Below are 20,835 nucleotides of genomic sequence, written 5' to 3'. Positions count from 1 at the left end.
TAATTTCCCTGTGCTGGATGCATAAACCTCAAGTACCTCCTGTTATCACCAGAATTTGACCGAATCAGAGGTGGGCCGTGATCAAGATGGGCTTGAAGAATATATATATAGAAGAAATACGTGAATCGGCCTTACATGCAAAGTTTGGGCTAGTTTGCCCGTGTATCTGTAACATATTAGATTACGTGTCGATTAGGAGTTGGAGTTTTACTCGTGCACGGTTAGGTGCACACCTGAATTAGAAAGTCCCTTGGACTATAAATATGTATCTAGGGTTTATGGAATAAACAACAACCAACGTTCAACACAAACAAATCTCGGCGCATCGCCAACTCCTTCGTCTCGAGGGTTTCTCCGAGTAAGCACCATGCTGCCTAGATCGCATCTTGCGATCTAGGCAAGCACAAGCCTATCTCGTTGTTCATGCGTTGCTCGTGCCGAAGCTTTTTGATGGCGAGCAACGTAGTTATCTTAGATGTGTTAGGGTTAGCATTGTTCTTCGTATCATATGTCTGTCGTAGTGCAACCCTTATACATCTAGCCGCCCTTACACCTATCTTAGGTGTAGGGGCGGCACCCCGCTTGATCATAGTTTAGTAGATCCGATCCGTTACGGTTGCTCCTTGCTCGCAAGGATTAGTTTAATATCTCGCAATAGTTAGGCCCTACAAAGGGTTGGAGGATCCAGCGGCGTGTAGGGTGAAGTTTGCTAGCCCTAGACAGGATGTTCCGAGGATCAACTTCGTGTTGGTTTTTAGGCCCCATCTAGGATCGGCTTATGATCACCGTACGCGAGCGCGAGGCCCAATCGTGAGTAGGATGATCCGATTATGCGGTGAAAACCGTAAATCGTCGTAGATCTCATTAGCTTTACCTTGATCAAGCAGGACCACCATATATTCGGACACCTAGTTCGAATCATGGGTGGATCGGCTCTTTGAGCCGATTCACGGGATAACCCGAGAGCCGATCGAGGCTCGTATTTAACGTTTACGTGTATGCCCTGCAGAAACTAAGCAAGGCACCATCCAACACCTTCCCGGCCAGGTATAGGCCGGGTGGCACGCCCTTGCGATAGCATCGGACGTGTGACCCAGGAGGCTTTGCGGGCCGTCGCTCTGAGGGACTGGGGCCAGCCGCAGCCCTAGTTGTTCCCGGCTCTACTGTGTTGCCAGTCGCTGCCCGCCGGTGGGTTTCTGACGCCAACACATTCTGGCACGCCCGGTGGGACAACCTTCGACATCCACCACATCGCCATCTACATCCGAGATGGCGGAAAGCACTCCGGTCAAGTACGAGGATCTGCCTGATGAGCTCAAGAAGAAGCATGACGAGATCAAGGCAACCCTCGAAGCCGAACTCATCGGCTCTTTCCACAGAACCCTCTCCCATGGCGACAAGTGGAAAGGGTTCTCACATGAAAGTGCGCTCCAAGCCCGTCCGCCGTTGCCATGCACACTGGCAGCACCGGGAGTATCGATTTCACCGGCGTCCACCGGTAACATGGTGGAGCGCACTTACCTTGGAGGGTGCCAGCCAAGATCCCCACTCGACATCAACATGGTAGGGCCTGGGCACCACTCTGGCAAAGATGGAGATGAGGGCAGCTGCTCTCATAGCAAAGACACAGAGGAAGCCGCTCCACGCGATCGGCTCCGCCAAGACGGCAAGCGCTACGTCACAGAGGGAGAAGTGAAGAACATAAGATATCAACGACCTCTCTCTGATCACCTCCTCAACAAGTATGCGAGTCAGTATGACCAACGCCGACGATCCAGCAATGATGATGAAAGAGACCGTCTGGCTAGAGAAGCCAGAAGACATCGTCGGCACGATCACGATGAGGAGGAGCACGTGCGCCGTACCAAGGAAAAGTCAGGGGAGCGAGGCGACGAGGACAAGCACTGGGACTGCCCCTTCTTCAGACACTGCTGGGATTCAGGTATGAGCCGATTGCCCACAATCGGCAATTGCCCAGAATGCAACCAGAAGAAGAGGGAGACAGCCAACGTGTCCGTGTTCAAGCGCCTAGGGCCTCTCCCGCCACAAAGCAAACGCGCTGAGTCTCCTCGGTTGGAAGATCTCGAGAATTCAGAAGACGAGGGAGAAGAAGAAGACAGGTACCACCGGCCAAGGTGGTGCCCTGATGGGCTCAGCCGTTCCCAAAAGCGCGGGGTTCAGCGATTGCGCGGCCTGGAGGAAGCCGAAAGGTTATACCTGCACACGTTGAGGAAGGCACGGCCTGATCTGGCCGCCAAGATTCAGCGAACCCTGGACGAAGTAGGTCGGCCGCAAAGAAAAGAGTGGCGCCCCAAGCAAAGGGAAGCCGATGATGATACATCGGCTGGCACAAACATGGTCTTCATCCTTCCAATGGAGTTTAGCGCTCCAAGATTATATGAAGCACTCGTGGCACAATTGGACTGCGGCCCACGGCCGGTCATCTTTGAGAAACCACAAGAAAGAAGTTACAGGCATCTGAAGGCCCTGTACTTGAGAGGTTACATCGATGGGCAGCCTGTCAACAAGATGTTGGTGGACACCGGAGCGGCAGTTAACATCATGCCATACTCCATGCTACGTCGGTTGGGACGTTCCAGCTCGGATTTGATCAAGACCAATGTGACACTGAGCGATTTCAACGGCCAAGCATCTGACGCACAAGGTGTTCTGAATGTGGATCTAACCGTAGGAAGGAAAACCGTCCCTACGGCGTTCTTTATTGTCGACAGTAAGAGCACCTATGCTGTCCTACTTGATGTCTACGGGAGCTTCTATTCTTGTAGACAGTGTTGGGCCTCCAAGAGCAGAGGTTTGTAGAACAGCAACAAGTTTCCCTTAAGTGGATCACCCAAGGTTTATCGATCTCAGGGAGGAAGAGGTCAAAGATATCCCTCTCATGCAACCCCGCAACCACAAAGCAAGAAGTCTCTTGTGTCCCCAACACACCTAATAGGTGCACTAGTTCGGCGAAGAGATAGTGAAATACGAGTGGTATGAATAAGCAGAGAGCAACTGGCATCCGAAAAGTGCTTTGCCCAGGACAAGTAAACAAGCGAGAGTAATGCAGCAGTAGTAACGCAGTAAGAAACAAGAAACAAGCAGCGATAGCGATATTTAGGAACAAGGCCTAGGGATTAGACTTTCACTAGTGGACACTCTCAACATTGATCACATAACAGTAACGTATAAATGCATACTCTGCACTCTTGTTGGATGATGAACACATTGCGTAGGATTACACGAACCCTCAATGCCGTAGTTAACAAGCTCCACAATAATGCTCATATTTTAGTAACCTTTAGTGTAAGATAGATCAAAAGACTAAACCAAGTACTAACATAGCATGCACACTCGTCACCTTCATGCATATGTAGGAGGAATAGATCACATCAATATTATCATAGCAATAGTTAACTTCGCAATCTACAAGAGATCATGATCATAGCATAAACCAAGTACTAACACGGTGCACACATCGTCACCTTTGCACACGTGCGTGGAGGAATAAAACTACTTTAATAACATTGCTAGAGTAGCACATAGATAAATTGTGATACAAACACATTGCAATCATAAAGAGATATAAATAAGCACCTCACTATGCCATTCAACAGTGAATAAGTATTCTCGTGAAATATAGCCTAAGAGACCCACACGGTGCACACACTCGTCACCTTTACACACGTGGGACAAGGAGTCTCCGGAGATCACATAAGTAAAACTCACTTGACTAGCATAGTGACATCTAGATTACAAGCATCATCATATGAATCTCAATCATGTAAGGCAGCTCATGAGATTATTGTATTGAAGCACATAGGAGAGAGATTAACCACATAGCTACCGGTACATGCCCCGAGCCTCGATGGAGAACTACTCCTCCTCATGGGAGCAGCAGCGGTGATGAAGATGGCGGTGGAGATGGCAGCGGTGTCGATGGAGAAGCCTTCCGGGGCACTTCCCCGCTCCGGCGGGGTGCCGGAACAGAGACTCCTGTCCCCCGCATCTTGGCTTCGCGATGGCGGCGGCTCCGGAAGGTTTTCCGTATCGTGGTTTTTCGCATCGTGGGTTTCGCGACGGACGCTTTAAGTAGGCGGAAGGGCGAGTCGGGGCCCGACGAGGGGCCACACCATAGGGCGGCGCGGCCCCCTGTGCCGCGCCGCCTTGTGGTGTCGCCACCTCGTGGCCCCACTTCGTATGTTCTTCGGTCTTCGGAAGCTCCGTGGAAAAATAGGCCCCTGGGTCTTTGTTTCGTCCAATTCCGAGAATATTTCGTTACTAGGATTTCGAAACCAAAAACAGCAGAAAACAGAACCGGCACTTCGGCATCTTGTTAATAGGTTAGTTCCGTAAAATGCACGAATATGACATAAAGTGTGCATAAAACATGTAGGTATCATCAATAATATGGCATAGAACATAAGAAATTATCGATACGTCGGAGACGTATCACTACTAGGGAGAGATTGGATCCACGCCAACTGTTGCATCCCATCCACGATGCACCAATGCCTAATACAGTGGGATGGAGATGAAGTAGAAGTTGTTCACGTAGATGATTCAGTCGAGATTTCAACAGCTGGCATGGATGTTTGGGAGACATCGGGCCAAGAGCCACTCGGTGCATCAATTTGAACGACTGCGAGCGCATCGACGTGACAAAGAACGGGGTTAGGCTGGTTTTATCCACAGGCCTGACCGTGTAACAAAAGCAAGCATCGAAAGACGAACGTGGCGATGCCGATCCAAGATATCGGCCCCAACCGTTGATGGAGGAACATTACAAAACCTTCGTCGAACAAGCAACGTGGAGGCCGATTCCAGCAATCGGCCAAAATTATCCTCACCATCCATTCTGACTGGGTTCAACATTTAATCCAACAGAGCCGATACCATCAAGTCCCTTGACAGAATCGGCTCGGGGGGCGCCCAGGTGGATAAAACACGAGGATATGCAGTAGAAGCGTCTCATCCTGTGATGATGGGTATTGAAGTATGGGGGCCGATACATAAATCGGCCGTGAAAAATTCAAATTTTTTAAGCACAGCCGATGCGTGTAACATCGACTTAAGGATAGAAAGCCGATGCATGACCATCGACTCCAGAGGTACAGCTGTTATAAGCAGAGATTCAATGGAATGCCAAGTACTCGAGTCCGCAATATCATCAATAATATGGCATAGAACATAAGAAATTATCGATACGTCGGAGACGTATCAAGCATCCCCAAGCTTAGTTCTGCTCGTCCCGAGCAGGTAAAACGATAACAAAGATAATTTCTGAAGTGATATGCCATCATAACCTTGATCATACTATTTGTAAACATATGTAGTGGATGCAGCGATCAAAACAATGGTAATGACATGAGTAAACAAGTGAATCATAAAGCAAAGACTTTTCATGAATAGTACTTCAAGACAAGTATTAATAAGTCTTGCATAAGAGTTAACTCATAAAGCAATATATCAAAGTAAAGGTATTGAAGCAACACAAAGGAAGATTAAGCTTCAGCGGTTGCTTTCAACTTGTAACATGTATATCTCATGGATAATTGTCAACATAGAGTAATATAACAAGTACAATATGCAAATATGTAGGAATCAATGCACAGTTCACACAAGTGTTTGCTTCTTGAGGTGGAGAGAGATAGGTGAACTGACTCAACATAAAAGTAAAAAGAATGGTCCTTCAAAGAGGAAAGCATCGATTGCTATATTTGTGCTAGAGATTTTATTTTGAAAACATGAAACAATTTTGTCAACGGTAGTAATAAAGCATATGCGTTATGAAAGTTATATCTTACAAGTTGCAAGCCTCATGCATAGTATACTAATAGTGCCCGCACCTTGTCCTAATTAGCTCGGACTACCGGATCTTTGCAATGCACATGTTTTAACCAAGTGTCACAATGGGGTACCTCCATGCCGCCTGTACAAAGGTCTAAGGAGAAAGCTCGCATTTTGGATTTCTCGCTTTTGATTATTCTCAACTTAGACATCCATACCGGGACAACATGGACAACAGATAATGGACTCCTCTTTAATGCATAAGCATGTGGCAACAATTATTATTCTCCTATGAGATTGAGGATATGCGTCCAAAACTGAAACTTCCACCATGAATCATGGCTTTAGTTAGCGGCCCAAAGTTCTTCTCTAACAATATGCATGCTCCAACCATGAAGGTGGTAGATCTCTCTTACTTCGGACAAGACGGACATGCATAGCAACTCACATGATATTCAATAAAGAATAGTTGATGGCGTCCCCGTAAACATGGTTATCGCACAACAAGCAACTTAATAAGAGATAAAGTGCATAAGTACATATTCAATACCACAATAGTTTTTAAGCTATTTGTCCCATGAGCTATATATTGCAAAGGTGAATGATGGAATTTTAAAGGTAGCACTCAAGCAATTTACTTTGGAATGGCGGATAAATACCATGTAGTAGGTAGGTATGGTGGACACAAATGGCATAGTGGTTGGCTCAAGGATTTTGGATGCATGAGAAGTATTCCCTCTCGATACAAGGTTTAGGCTAGCAAGGTTATTTGAAACAAACACAAGGATGAACGGTACAACAAAACTCACATAAAAGACATATTGTAAACATTATAAGATTCTACACCGTCTTTCTTGTTGTTCAAAACTCAATACTAGATGTTATCTAGACTCTAGAGAAACCAAATATGCAAACCAAATTAGCAAGCTCTAAGTATTTCTTCATTAATGGGTGCAAAGTATATGATGCAAGAGCTTAAACATGAGCACAACAATTGCCAAGTATCAAATTATCCAAGACATTTTAGAATTACTACATGTATCATTCTCCAATTCCAACCATATAACAATTTAACGAAGATGAAACTTCGCCATGAATACTATGAGTAGAGCCTAAGGACATATTTGTCCATATGCTACAGCGGAGCGTGTCTCTCTCCCATAAAGTGAAGGCTAGGATCCATTTTATTCAAACAAAACAAAAACAAAAACAAACCGACGCTCCAAGCAAAGTACATAAGATGTGACGGAATAAAAATATAGTTTCAGGGGAGGAACCCGATAATGTTGTCGATGAAGAAGGGGATGCCTTGGGCATCCCCAAGCTTAGACGCTTGAGTCTTCTTAGAATATGCAGGGGTGAACCACCGGGGCATCCCCAAGCTTAGAGCTTTCACTCTCCTTGATCATAGTATATCATCCTCCTCTCTTGACCCTTGAAAACTTCCTCCACACCAAACTCGAAACAAACTCATTAGAGGGTTAGTGCATAATCAAAAACTCACATGTTCAGAGGTGACACAATCATTCTTAACACTTCTGGACATTTCTCAAAGCTACTTGGAAGGTAATGGAACAAAGAAATCCACCCAACACAGCGAAAGAAGCAATGCGAAATAAAAGGCAGAATCTGTCAAAACAGAACAGTCCGTAAATACGAATTTTAAAAGGGCACCAGACTTGCTCAAATGAAAATGCCCAAATTGAATGAAAGTTGCGTACATATCTGAGGATCACTCACGTAAATTGGCATAATTTTCTGAGTTACCTACAGAGAATTAGACCCAGATTCGTGACAGCAAAGAAATCTGGAACTGCGCGAGTAATCCAAATCTAGTATTTACTTTACTATCAAAGACTTTACTTGGCACAACAAAACATAAAACTAAGATGAGGAGAGGTTGCTACAGTAGTAAACAACTTCCAAGACACAAATATAAAACAAAGTACTGTAGCAAAATAAACACATGGGTTTTATCCCAAGAAGTTCTTTCTTTATAGCCATTAAGATGGGCTCACCTGTTTTAATGATGCACTCGCAAGAAATAGTAGTTGAAGAAAAAGAGAGCATCAAGAGGCAAATTCAAAACACATTGAAGTCTAACATGCTTCCTATGAAGAGGCATCTTGTACACAAATGAATTCATGAAGAACAAAGTGACAAGCATAGGAAGATAAAACAAGTGTAGCTTCAAAAATTTCAGCACATAGAGAGGCATTTTAGTAACATGAAAATTTCTACAACCATATTTTCCTCTCTCATAATAACTTTCAGTAGCAACATGAGCAAACTCAACAATATAACTATCACATAAAGCATTCTTATCATGAGTCTCATGCATAAAATTATTACTCTCCACATAGGCATAGTCAATTTTATTAGTAATAGCGGGAGCAAATTCAACAAAGTAGCTATCATTATTATTCTCATCAAATATAGGAGGCATAGTATTATCAAAGAAAATTTTCTCCTCAATGCTTGGGGGACTAAAAAGATCATGAAAACCAGCTTCCCCAAGCTTAGAACTTTCTATATTATTATCAACAATGGTGTTCAAAGCGTTCATACTAATATTACTACCGAGCATGCAAATAAGATTTCATAGGTTTTTTAATTTTCGCATCAAACAATCCATGTCTTAAATCAGGAAATAGAATAAGAAGCTCATTGTTGTCCATTATGCCAAACTAGTGTAAACAAGAAACAAAAAGATGCAATTGCGGGATCTAAAGGAAATAGCTTCGAGCACAAACACAATGGCGCCGAGAAAAGTACTGTTACACGGAACCGGAGTATGAGTGCCTTTTTACCTTTCCTCCCCGGCAACGGCGCCGGTAAAAGTGCTTGATGTCTACGGGAGCTTCTATTCTTGTAGACAGTGTTGGGCCTCCAAGAGCGAGAGGTTTGTAGAACAGCAGCAAGTTTCCCTTAAGTGGATCACCCAAGGTTTATCGATCTCGGGGAGGAAGAGGTCAAAGATATCCCTCTCATGCAACCCTGCAACCACAAAGCAAGAAGTCTCTTGTGTCCCCAACACACCTAATAGGTGCACTAGTTCGGCGAAGAGATAGTGAAATACAAGTGGTATGAATAAGCAGTAGCAACGGCACCCGAAAAGTACTTTGCCCAGGACAGTAAACAAGCAGTAGTAATGCAGCAGTAGTAACGCGATGAAAACAAGTAAACAAGCAGCGATAGCGATATTTAGGAACAAGGCCTAGGGATTAGACTTTCACTAGTGGACACTCTCAACATTGATCACATAACGCAACGGATAAATGCATACTCTACACTCTTGTTGGATGATGAACACATTGTGTAGGATTACACGAACCCTCAATGCCGGAGTTAACAAGCTCCACAATAATGCTCATATTTTAGTAACCTTTAGTGTAAGATAGATCAAAAGACTAAACCAAGTACTAACATAGCATGCACACTGTCACCTTCATGCATATGTAGGAGGAATAGATCACATCAATATTATCATAGCAATAGTTAACTTCGCAATCTACAAGAGATCATGATCATAGCATAAACCAAGTACTAACACGGTGCACACATGCTGTCACCTTTGCACACGTGCGGGAGGAATAAAACTACTTTAATAACATTGCTAGAGTAGCACATAGATAAATTTTGATACAAACACATTGCAATCATAAAGAGATATAAATAAGCACCTCACTATGCCATTCAACGGTGAATAAGTATTCTGTGAAATATAGCCTAAGAGACCCACACGGTGCACACACTTGTCACCTTTACACACGTGGGACAAGGAGTCTCCGGAGATCACATAAGTAAAACTCACTTGACTAGCATAGTGACATCTAGATTACAAGCATCATCATATGAATCTCAATCATGTAAGGCAGCTCATGAGATTATTGTATTGAAGCACATAGGAGAGAGATTAACCACATAGCTACCGGTACAGCCCCGAGCCTCGATGGAGAACTACTCCCTCCTCATGGGAGCAGCAGCGGTGATGAAGATGGCGGTGGAGATGGCAGCGGTGTCGATGGAGAAGCCTTCCGGGGGCACTTCCCCGCTCCGGCAGGTGCCGGAACGGAGACTCCTGTCCCCCGGATCTTGGCTTCGCGATGGCGGCGGCTGCGGAAGGTTTTCCGTATCGTGGTTTTTCGCATCGGGGGTTTCGCGACGGACGCTTTAAGTAGGCGGAAGGGCGAGTCGGGGCCCGACGAGGGGGCCACACCATAGGGCGGCGCGGGCCCCCGGGCCGCGCCGCCTTGTGGTGTCGCCACCTCGTGGCCCCACTTCGTATGTTCTTCGGTCTTCCGGAAGCTCCGTGGAAAAATAGGCCCCCGGGTCTTTGTTTCGTCCAATTCCGAGAATATTTCGTTACTAGGATTTCGAAACCAAAAACGGCGAGAAAACGGAACGGCACTTCGGCATCTTGTTAATAGGTTAGTTCCAGAAAATGCACGAATATGACATAAAGTGTGCATAAAACATGTAGGTATCATCAATAATATGGCATAGAACATAAGAAATTATCGATACGTCGGAGACGTATCACTACTAGGGAGAGATTGGATCCACGCCAACTGTTGCATCCCATCCACGATGCACCAATGCCTAATACAGTGGGATGGAGATGAAGTAGAAGTTGTTCACGTAGATGATTCAGTCGAGATTTCAACAGCTGGCATGGATGTTTGGGAGACATCGGGCCAAGAGCCACTCTCAGGCATCAATTTGAACGACTGCGAGCGCATCGACGTGACAAAGAACGGGGTTAGGCTGGTTTTATCCACAGGCCTGACCGTGTAACAAAAGCAAGCATCGAAAGACGAACGTGGCGATGCCGATCCAAGATATCGGCCCCAACCGTTGATGGAGGAACATTACAAAACCTTCGTCGAACAAGCAACGTGGAGGCCGATTCCAGCAATCGGCCAAAATTATCCTCACCATCCATTCTGACTGGGTTCAACATTTAATCCAACAGAGCCGATACCATCAAGTCCCTTGACGAGAATCGGCTCGGGGCGCCAGTGGATAAAACACGAGGATATGCAGTAGAAGCGTCTCATCCTGTGATGATGGGTATTGAAGTATGGGGGCCGATACATAAATCGGCCGTGAAAAATTCAAATTTTTTAAGCACAGCCGATGCGCAGACATCGACTTAAGGATAGAAAGCCGATGCATGACCATCGACTCCAGAGGTACAGCTGTTATAAGCAGAGATTCAATGGAATGCCAAGTACTCGAGTCCGCAATATCAGCTGCAGCCTGGACGTGCAGATCAGGTTAAGGATGGGTTGCATCAAATCCGCTAAAGGAAAGGAGCCGATCTGACCAGCAAGGCGCAAGAAGTGGACTGAAGAAGCTCGGGGGACACCTCGCCCTGAAGATTCTCTGCTCTGAGGAGCCGATTTTGATGAAATTGGCTGGCTCTGCATTATGCCTTGGAAGCCAATGGCGGCGCATTTGGCTGACTCACTACCTTTCTCGCCTTGACTGAGGCTCGGGGGGCAGCTTGTCCTGAAGGACCCTTTGCTTTAGGGAGCCGATTTTGTCGAAATCGGCTGGCTCTACATCTCAGCTTTTGAGGAATAGTTGCTGCGGAAAAAACGGAGCAGGAGCCTGTCCTGCAGAAGTATCATCTCCAGCCTCTGGGTTGAGTTAGCAATGGTCTCAGAGAGCCCCGAAAGCAAAGGGGATTTGGAAGAGAAAGGGTCCGGCAGGAAAACGTCCGAAAACCTGAGGTTAATGATGAGGCCAGGCATTATTTCAAGGGGTTTTTGCCGTTGAATCCAACACTACGCTCAGTGACTGCGGATTGAACCTGTTTGGGGATCTGAATTTGAGCAAGGTTCGCAGGTTATCGGTGCGTTGCCATCGGTTTGTTGAGCGGTGATCAAATTAACAATCGGTCAAATCAGTACGAAAAGAAATCGGCGAAATCAAGTTAAGGGAAATTCTTCATTAATTGGGATTTCTTACAATAAAGAGCCGACTGCTCAAAGGAGAAAGGAAGAACAAAAGAAGAGCCGATTGCTCAGGGGTTACTAATCCTACATTGCTAATCCTCGCTAGCATCATCATCGGCATCGGAGTTGCCGCCGGCGCTACCTCCGAGGCTTCCTCGTCGGCCGCTGCCCAGCCTTCGGCCGGAGCCTCTTCCTCCTCGTCATCATCATCATCATCCTCGCCTGTCCGCCCAAGTGCGGAAGCGCTTCGTCGGCGGGTACCCGGCGGAAGAGGAGGAATCATCTTCCTCCTCCTCCTCTTCTCCTTCCTCGTCATCATCTTCGTCCTCGCTATCCGCCCACATGCGGGAGCGCTTCTTCGGCGGGAGCTTGGCGGAGGGGAGGCCTTGGCCTTCGCTACTTCTCCTTCTTTCTTCTCCTTGTCGGAGGAGATGGGGTTCACCCCGGAGTGAAGGTCGTCCTCATTCTTGCTCTTCGGCGAGGATTGGAGGGGGAGGCCTGAGGGGGAAGAGGAAGAGGAAGACATTGCTACGGGGAAGAGGGTTTTTGGGCGCTGGTGGATGGAACAGAGCAAAGGGATGAAGTGGCGAACCATTCGGCACAGATAAATAAAGGGGGTGTAGTGAAAATTTAATGCCATGACGGTTCTCGAAGACGTGATGCCGAAATTATCGATTCGTGCAGAGAAGCCCAGGAGGCGAGGCGAAATGGTGGAAGATTCTGCGGCAGTTCTGCTCTGCCACGACATGACCCGACGAAAGAAAGCGTAATGATTTTGGAAATGTCATTTCCAAAACCAGGGGGGCATGTGTTATCACCAGAATTTGACCGGATCAGAGGTGGGCCGTGATCAAGATGGGCTTGAAGAATATATATATAGAAGAAATACGTGAATCGGTCTTACATGCAAAGTTTGGGCTAGTTTGCCCGTGTATCTGTAACATATTAGATTACGTGTCGATTAGGAGTTGGAGTTTTACTCGTGCACGGTTAGGTGCACACCTGAATTAGAAAGTCCCTTGGACTATAAATATGTATCTAGGGTTTATGGAATAAACAACAACCAACGTTCAACACAAACAAATCTCGGCGCATCGCCAACTCCTTCGTCTCGAGGGTTTCTCCGGTAAGCACCATGCTGCCTAGATCGCATCTTGCGATCTAGGCAGCACAAGCCTATCTCGTTGTTCATGCGTTGCTCGTGCTCGAAGCCTTTTTGATGGCGAGCAACGTAGTTATCTTAGATGTGTTAGGGTTAGCATTGTTCTTCGTATCATATGCTGTCGTAGTGCAACCCTTATACATCTAGCCGCCCTTACACCTATCTTAGGTGTAGGGGCGGCACCCCGCTTGATCATAGTTTAGTAGATCCGATCTGTTACGGTTGCTCCTTATTCTGCAAGGATTAGTTTAATATCTGCAATAGTTAGGCCCTACAAAGGGTTGGAGGATCCAGCGGCGTGTAGGGTGAAGTTTGCTAGCCCTAGACAGGATGTTCCGAGGATCAACTTCGTGTTGGTTTTTAGGCCCCGTCTAGGATCGGCTTATGACCCGTACGCGAGCGCGAGGCCCAATCGTGAGTAGGATGATCCGATTATGCGGTGAAAACCCTAAATCGTCGTAGATCTCATTAGCTTTACCTTGATCAAGCGGGACCACCATATATTCGGACACCTAGTTCGAATCATGGGTGGATCGGCTCTTTGAGCCGATTCACAGGATAACCTGAGAGCCGATCGAGGCTCGTATTTAACGTTTACGTGTATGCCCTGCAGGAAACTAAGCAAGGCACCATCCAACACCTTCCTGGCCCACGCCCTTGCGATAGCATCGGACGTGTGACCAGGAGGCTTTGCGGGCCGTCGCTCTGAGGGACTGGGGCCAGCCGCAGCCCTAGTTGTTCCCGGCTCTACTGTGTTGCCCGTCGCTGCCCGCCGGTGGGTTTCTGACGCCAACACCTCCTTAACTTTATTTGCCTGATCCAACTGCGCCTTGAAGAAAAACAAGCTATCATCTGCAAATAAGAGGTGTGAATACTCCTGGGGCGCGACAACAAATTGTCATAGGCTCAATATTATTAGCAGCGACCTCTCTTTGTAGAAGAGTAAAAAGACCATCAGCGACAAATAAAAACAGAAATGGAGATAAGGGATCACCTTGTCGGAGGCCCCGAGAAGCACTTGCATGTTGCATCCCCTAAAAAAATTGAAACACTTGTAGCATTTGTGCAATATAGTACTGTCAATGTCGTGCACAAACTCGGCTGGAATAACAGCAAAAATGACGGCGCATCATATATGAGAATCGGGAGCATGCCTGAACATACATGGTTTAGCAGTAGCGACAAGGATGAGAAACGCAACAGAAATCAGAGCTTCAATGCACCTTACGAAATGTACAGGAAAAAACAGAAACTGCTGTTTATTTTCACTGTCTTTTTCGCTTGCAAACCGTAAAATGACATGATCATTTCTTACGGAATACATGGAACATAAACCACTTCTTCTGAACAAGTCCCGCACATGGCATAAGATATCCCAGTGTTCAAACCAGGCAAAACTTGTCTTTTTGAATAATCAAGCCATGCAGATACCATGTTCAAATTTCAAATGCTTTCAACGGGTCCTTGGGGTCGATTTCATGGTAGAGTGGGAGGTCCGACCGGAGACTCTGCTGGCTGAAGCCAATGCTTCCCAGCGTCTTGAGCACCTCGTCGAACAGAATCTTGTTTCCAAACGGGGTGAAATGAAGTCCGTCACTGCATGATGTAATAATAGGTTATCTGCTGCTAATGGTCAGGAAGATACACCATGATACAGTGCAATGCTTTGGCAAAATACTCTGTAATTAAGTCCTCGATTACAAAAAACAGGACATCAAGAGCGCCATAGTATGTATAAGCCAATTGATAATCGACTATCAAATCAGTGGATGAAGAACAAACTGGGAGATGATTACAGTATCTGGGAACATCTACTGCAGAATCTACCCTTTTGGGGGAGTCAAAAATTTCTGTGTGTTCAAGAAGAAAAGAAAAACCTTCAACTTTCACCATAGGACAAATGGGGTAGTATATACTTTGCTTTATTTGTAAATGCAGATTTTTATCGAAAATTGCAAATGTTAGAAAACAGAGTCACGATGTAGAATATTAAGTGAAACTGTTGTATACATATACTTTGCTCTATTCGCAAATGCAGGTCTTTTATTGGAAATTGCAAATGTAAAACTAGAGTCACATTGTAGAATATCAAGTGAAATTTATGTGGCTCAATAATCATTGTTTTCACAATGAGCCAGGTGACACTTGATGCAAATTATCAACTGATTCTCAGGTTGGGTTGTCAGATGCGGGTTATCAGTTCTCTTTTACCGCAAAAGAATGCCAAGCATAACCAAGAACAACATTACACTGCAAAGCTTAAAAGCACTACAGGTTGACTCCATCGGATTCTCATAACTGTGATTCTTCATTTTACTGAGAATGCCATGGATAACCAAGAACAACACATGGATTAGTCGAGAGACTAGTCTAGACTAGTCGAGCGACTAGTCTAGAAGTCGCAGCTTGGCTTCCGACTCAGGTGTTCGACTCGACTCAAACCATGAGACGATCGAGTCGAGCGACTAGTCCTGGACTAGTATAGATTAGTCCTAATGTGTGAGTCGATCGACTCAATCTTTTCTTGACAAGTCACCTGCCTGTTCTCAGCCCGCTTATGTTGGTCTCGTGCTGTTTGCTGTGGACCTATGTTGAACTTATATGTTTACTGTCTTCATATATCCTTTCCATGCCTTCAAATATATTTTATATTGTTATATATATTAGGTATTATATTATATATTTATATTAGTCCACGTCGACTAGTCTACTGTGAGTCTAGACTAGTCTTGACTAGTCCATGAGTCGGTACCCTGACGACTCGGCTCGACTCTTCGACTCCTAATCCTTGGAACAACATAACATTACAAAGTTTAATGGCATTCTGATTGTCTGCATTAAATTCACATGATTCCGATCCTTTATCTTACTATGACTTTTCTTCGGATAGTTTTAAATGGTAGTTTTTCAACTATAGTTTTGAGCAACAGTACATATGGAGACATCCAGCTCGAATATCTACATCCAGCCTTTTCTTTGGGTAGTCTCCAACAGTATTTCCGAAGCCAGAACCAGGCATAAAACTAACTGGACACAGACCAGATTTTTAGCAATTAGTGTAAATCCTGAGTAATTGTTTGTCTGAGAATTGCACCTGTTGATTTCTCTTACAGCAGCCACTTCCAATTATTAAGATTTTTTTATGTTAGTCCAGGAAGTATAAGAGTTCTAAAAGTTACAACAAATTTGCATGATTGAATGTGGCTCACACAGGGAAAAAAGATTCATACCATAATGCAGATGTCTGCCAATCAGGAAATTGCTGCATCCGCGTCCAGATGTTTATAACTGGATGATCCAGTTCTTCAGCAACAGCTATGCATGCCTGTGCATAAGTGCCAGCAGCTTCATTTGTTCTTTCAGGCTGTCTTGAAGGATCATTATCCCCATATATGTGTCTGCATGGAAAGATATGGAATAAGTGTGGCTTGCTCACGAATCTGCTTCTAAAAGCCATAATTTCTATTAAAAGAATTGGGGGATAATTTCTAATATTTGCTTTGAAGGAATCTTCAGCCAGATCACAGGCCACCAATTGGCAAGTGGACAAGTGGATATACATAGAGCCCTATATAGTACACTCCCACAGGTGTTCAAATGTGCATCATTTTGAGTCAAAAGTCAAAACTGAGTCAACATATAAGGAACTCGACCACACATACTCATAAAAAAGATGCCAGCAGGTAAAATACTAAACACACCCTCGGTACATTTTGTAAGTTCCGCCCAATTTCTTAACACGATTGAGATTGACAGGTTTGCTTGACACAATTCACTGTATAAAACAAAAACCATTTTCAGCAGTTTCCCATGTTTTATTCATCACAATTGTCAGGGATACAATGAATGAATTGATGATGCTAAATATATTGTTCTAAAGATACATGTCAGTAATACATTACTGACATGCATCAAGAATGGCATTTAGCTAAAGGAAACCAATAAGATATCTAGTGGATCCTATTCCGTTGAACTGACATCTGACCATTCACCATAAATAAAGCAAAGCAAAGTAGATATATCTGCAAGGTGAGGGGCCTTGTTACCGGATCCTCGCGGGCTCGTATATCGGTGGAGGGGTGATGAGTATGATAGCAGCAGAGGGCCACTTATTCTGCAAAACCAAGACAACCACATACGAGTAACTGAAGAAGCGAGCAGATTAGCAGCATTCCTTGCTCCAGGACCAGGACAGCATGGCAGCAACCTTGAAGTGGGCGCAGATCGCGCGGAGGTTGTCCTGGTACTCCGCCAGCGGCACGTGCTGGTGCCCCTGCGACCGGTCGGGCAGGTTGGCGTCGTTGGCGCCGAAGAACACCGTGACGGCCGCCGGGTCCGCGCCCCCGGCGGCCGCACCCTCCATGGCCCTATCCAGCACCTTCAGCGCCCATCGCGTGTTGTACCCGTCGAACCCGCGCAGCACCACATCGGCCTAACCAGCGAAAAATCCGATGTGTCACTTCTATACGCAGCAGCTGGCGGCGGCGCAGACGGAGAGTACCTGGCGGGCGAAGTGGTCGGTGAGGGCGGCGCCCCAGCCGCCGGAGGCGAAGGACTGCTCGGTGATGGAGTCGCCGAAGAGCACCAGCCGCGGCCGCATCTTCTCTCCCGCACCCCACCACGGATCGGCCGATGGTTACCTCGGAGATGAGATCACGGCAACTTCACGAGCAACTCACTTCTGCCCTGTGCTAGTACGTGTCGTGGTAGTTAGGATTTGGGGGCCGCCTGCACGAGCCGGAGTCTTTCTTTATTATTACTAGTGGTTGGGGCGCCCCTTGGGGCGCCTCCTCGATGTACAGTGGCGACACAATCTCGCCCAAATTGCTCAGTTTTTTGTGTGTGTTTGCGCCGCTTTTTGACATCCCCGCTTTACCATTCCTCTTTCTGCACAATTATATCATTCGGTATTTCTAAGTATCCACTTCTCCAGTCACAACACATGGATGTGTGAGAGCAACCCGGTGGGACATGATGTGAATTATCAGAATAGAGGTCTTATAAATGCTTATATTGCAAATTACACATCAAAGTATCTCACATCAAACAAGAATTAACACCTATATAGATTTTAGACATTGTTTTAAAACAACAATCTGATAGAAAAAATCATTTAGTTGATCATTTTCCTTCCAGGTATTTCATTTCCTCTCGAACAACAAAAACCTGATGGAAAAATTACAGAAGGTCAATGTACTTCAATATGCAATGAGGGAAGTGATCATGATCAAGAGTACAAAGACGGCAAATCCGTACCATACAAGAACCTAATATGAGCTGCAAAGTGATGGGAATTACAAAATGATCTGTCAAATTGATTACATGAACTCTTTGAGAAGCATATAAAACAGCAAGTTGCAGAGTAAACGGAAAAATAGAAAATGAGTTTTCATTCAGAGCATACGACCAAGCCCCGATTTTCACCAAAGATTGATATATATTTTCTTTTAAATACAACACATAAAATGAGTTAACTTTTAAAAACGGTAAGAAACATAGTAGTAGGGCTTGGAGAATACCAAGTACAAAAAATACACAAGTGACGTAAAAGTACCCTCACGATCATTGTTTTGGTTCAGTTATTTTAACAAGAGGCTGACAGACCTATTTAAAATGTGTTCAGTATCTGCTCTTATGCATGGAAAGAGAACTGTATCCGATCAAGAATAACCAGAAAAAATGACTTATATGGATGACACCTTATAACTATGCATACTGAGATTTTTTTCATGGAGCTTGATTCTATCCTAGAAAATTAACAGATTCTAGTCCATGGATCCATGTGATCTCTTCATGCGTCAAGTGAGCATGTACTACATCACTTGGAATAGGAAGCAGAAGCTAAACTCTTACACAATCGATTGGAACCGAAAGCATAATTCAATGGAACATCATCAACTTGGAACAGTAAACAAAGTACAATGAAATACGCCAAATGGTCCAGCATAGAGCAGTACATGCACGATTAAAGCCTCATCATCGTGTTCACCAGATCAGTTTTCAGATAAGCTGCCTCAAAAGATAAAAGAAAAATACCATGAAAACAAGACCATGCTTAAGCCTAATTTGATATGGTCAGACTTAGGACAATATCTATTAAGCACGCAAAGAATATGGGAAACTTAACATAAGTAACAGATTTATTTCAGAGCTCTCACCTCCTTTGCCTCAACAAAAATACAGACCAAGATTAGTAGTACGTGATGCCTAGAAATAGTAAACGACCAAAACATGTGCCACCACAGGTTTTGTATACAAATGGTTATTGTATGGTATCTCTGAAAATAATAAGAAAATTAAAATAAGCATTCCCTGAATTACTCACCCTCACTATATGTTAATGTGTAGAAAAGTTTGGTCAGGCTAGGCCAGAATAATAACATGAGAAATGAGTGCGAGCAAGAACAAGTAACATCTTGATAGATCTTCCAGAGTACTATTCCTTGTTCAGATAAACCTGCACCATGGACAAAAATGAAATATTCTTTAGAGACAGAGTGTGTGCATGATTATTCACATTGAAGAGTCATAAGCCATCTTTATGTTCACGAAAATGTATTAACCCATTTGCTACACAATATGCAAGACACAATTGAGGCAACCATACTTAGGAGACAAAACTACATAAATTGGAATGGAAAACATTAACACAAGCAAACTTACAGTAAACGGGCAAGATGTCCTGTAAATAGAAGGCCCCCAATGTAAAATATATATATGGTTAGCAAACATTTCAGTAACCCCAAATCTAAGGGAGCTATTCTGGAATAAAATATAAATGTCTAAAAAAAATCTACAACAATAGTTGATTCTTTTCTTTATAGCCTCCTCTGAAGAGAGCAAGATATACGAAGTCGAACCAGTGGCATGGTGAAAACATGAACATACACTGTAAGAGAAATTGAAAGAAGCATGAGGCTAGCACTTATATTTGATAAAACAAGCTTTAAAATTATCGTAGGAACCATCAACACTCAATATCAAATGATTAATTTCTCGGACATCCTATCCCCTCCCAATCAGTTGCAGTAGGCACACTTTTTTTTTGCTCACCATTTATCGTGCGTAATGTTCTAACTCGCATTAATGATAATCAGGAAATACCTTATGTGAATCTTGTTCTTCTATATGCCAGCGACTGAGGCATCACCTTCTGATGATGTTTGGAGGTAGCATGTGCCCCTCCTGTTAAGCGTCGAGGAGGACAAAGAGGCGGAGGAGTAACGATGTGAGCCGTGCCCGCAGAACTCTAGTCCAACCTCAGGGAGGATGGAGAGGCAGAGGCCAGCGGTGGCCTGCAAACCTCCTGCTCAACACTGCAAGGAAGGATATGTGGTCGCTCGCGAGCGGCGGCCTGGTAATCTCCTTTTGAGCACCAAAAGAGCAAGGAGTAGCCAGGCACATGAGCCTCGGTCCACCTGTGTCTTGCTTACCATATGGAAAACGCTCTTTTTCGGCCGACCGATCGCTCGCAGCGATCGGTTGTGGTCCGCGCCGTCCGATACATCCGAAGTGGACGCTCCTGATTCAATCCACGAGCCCGACGCGGCCCAGCCAAACCACGACTCCACGAGCCCGACGCTCCCGACGCGGCCCAGCCAAACCACGAGCGAAGGAGGAGCGAGGCGTCGGGTGACAGCGGAGCGACGCGGCGGGCGAGGCGGCGGGCGAGGCGGCGGAGTCCGGCGCGTCCCGGCGGAGCGACGCGGCCGCGCGGCGGCCGGCGGTAAGTTTCGTCCTCCTCTCTCCTCCCAGCGTCGCCGGCCTCCCTCCTTCCCGCGTCAACCTCCCCCCTCCTCCCCCGCGTCTGGCCTCCCTTCTCCATCGCGTCTGACGCGGTGGCCGGCGGCCGGCGGCCGGCGGCCGGCGGTTTGTTTCCGCCTCCTACCTCCCCCCCGTCCCCCGCATCGTGTTTCCTCC

At 45.5% G+C, this 20,835-nt stretch overlaps 1 protein-coding gene and 1 long non-coding RNA gene across 2 annotated transcripts; both read right to left on the bottom strand.

The window, feature by feature from the left end:
* Nucleotides 1–14,073: 14,073 nt before the first annotated feature.
* LOC124666409 (GDSL esterase/lipase At5g45920-like) lies at nt 14,074–17,563 on the bottom strand. Its single transcript, XM_047203746.1, has 5 exons — nt 17,417–17,563; nt 17,123–17,347; nt 16,962–17,029; nt 16,146–16,313; nt 14,074–14,511 (listed from the first exon to the last, which is right to left on the bottom strand). Exons 1-5 carry the CDS (start codon nt 17,513–17,515, stop codon nt 14,352–14,354), a joined length of 720 nt encoding a protein of 239 aa, XP_047059702.1. The 5' UTR covers nt 17,516–17,563; the 3' UTR covers nt 14,074–14,351.
* Nucleotides 17,564–19,029: 1,466 nt separating this feature from the next.
* LOC124667280 lies at nt 19,030–20,346 on the bottom strand. The gene is made up of 2 exons (XR_006991212.1): nt 20,020–20,346; nt 19,030–19,372 (listed from the first exon to the last, which is right to left on the bottom strand). It is a non-coding gene; the product is annotated as an uncharacterized LOC124667280 (long non-coding RNA).
* Between the last annotated feature and the right edge of the window lie 489 nt (nt 20,347–20,835).

Source organism: Lolium rigidum, chromosome 6 (genome assembly GCF_022539505.1).
Source record: "Lolium rigidum isolate FL_2022 chromosome 6, APGP_CSIRO_Lrig_0.1, whole genome shotgun sequence".
Taxonomy (NCBI): domain Eukaryota; kingdom Viridiplantae; phylum Streptophyta; class Magnoliopsida; order Poales; family Poaceae; genus Lolium; species Lolium rigidum.
Note: the sequence above shows the minus strand (reverse complement) of the source record. Positions and strands in the feature narration are given on the sequence as shown.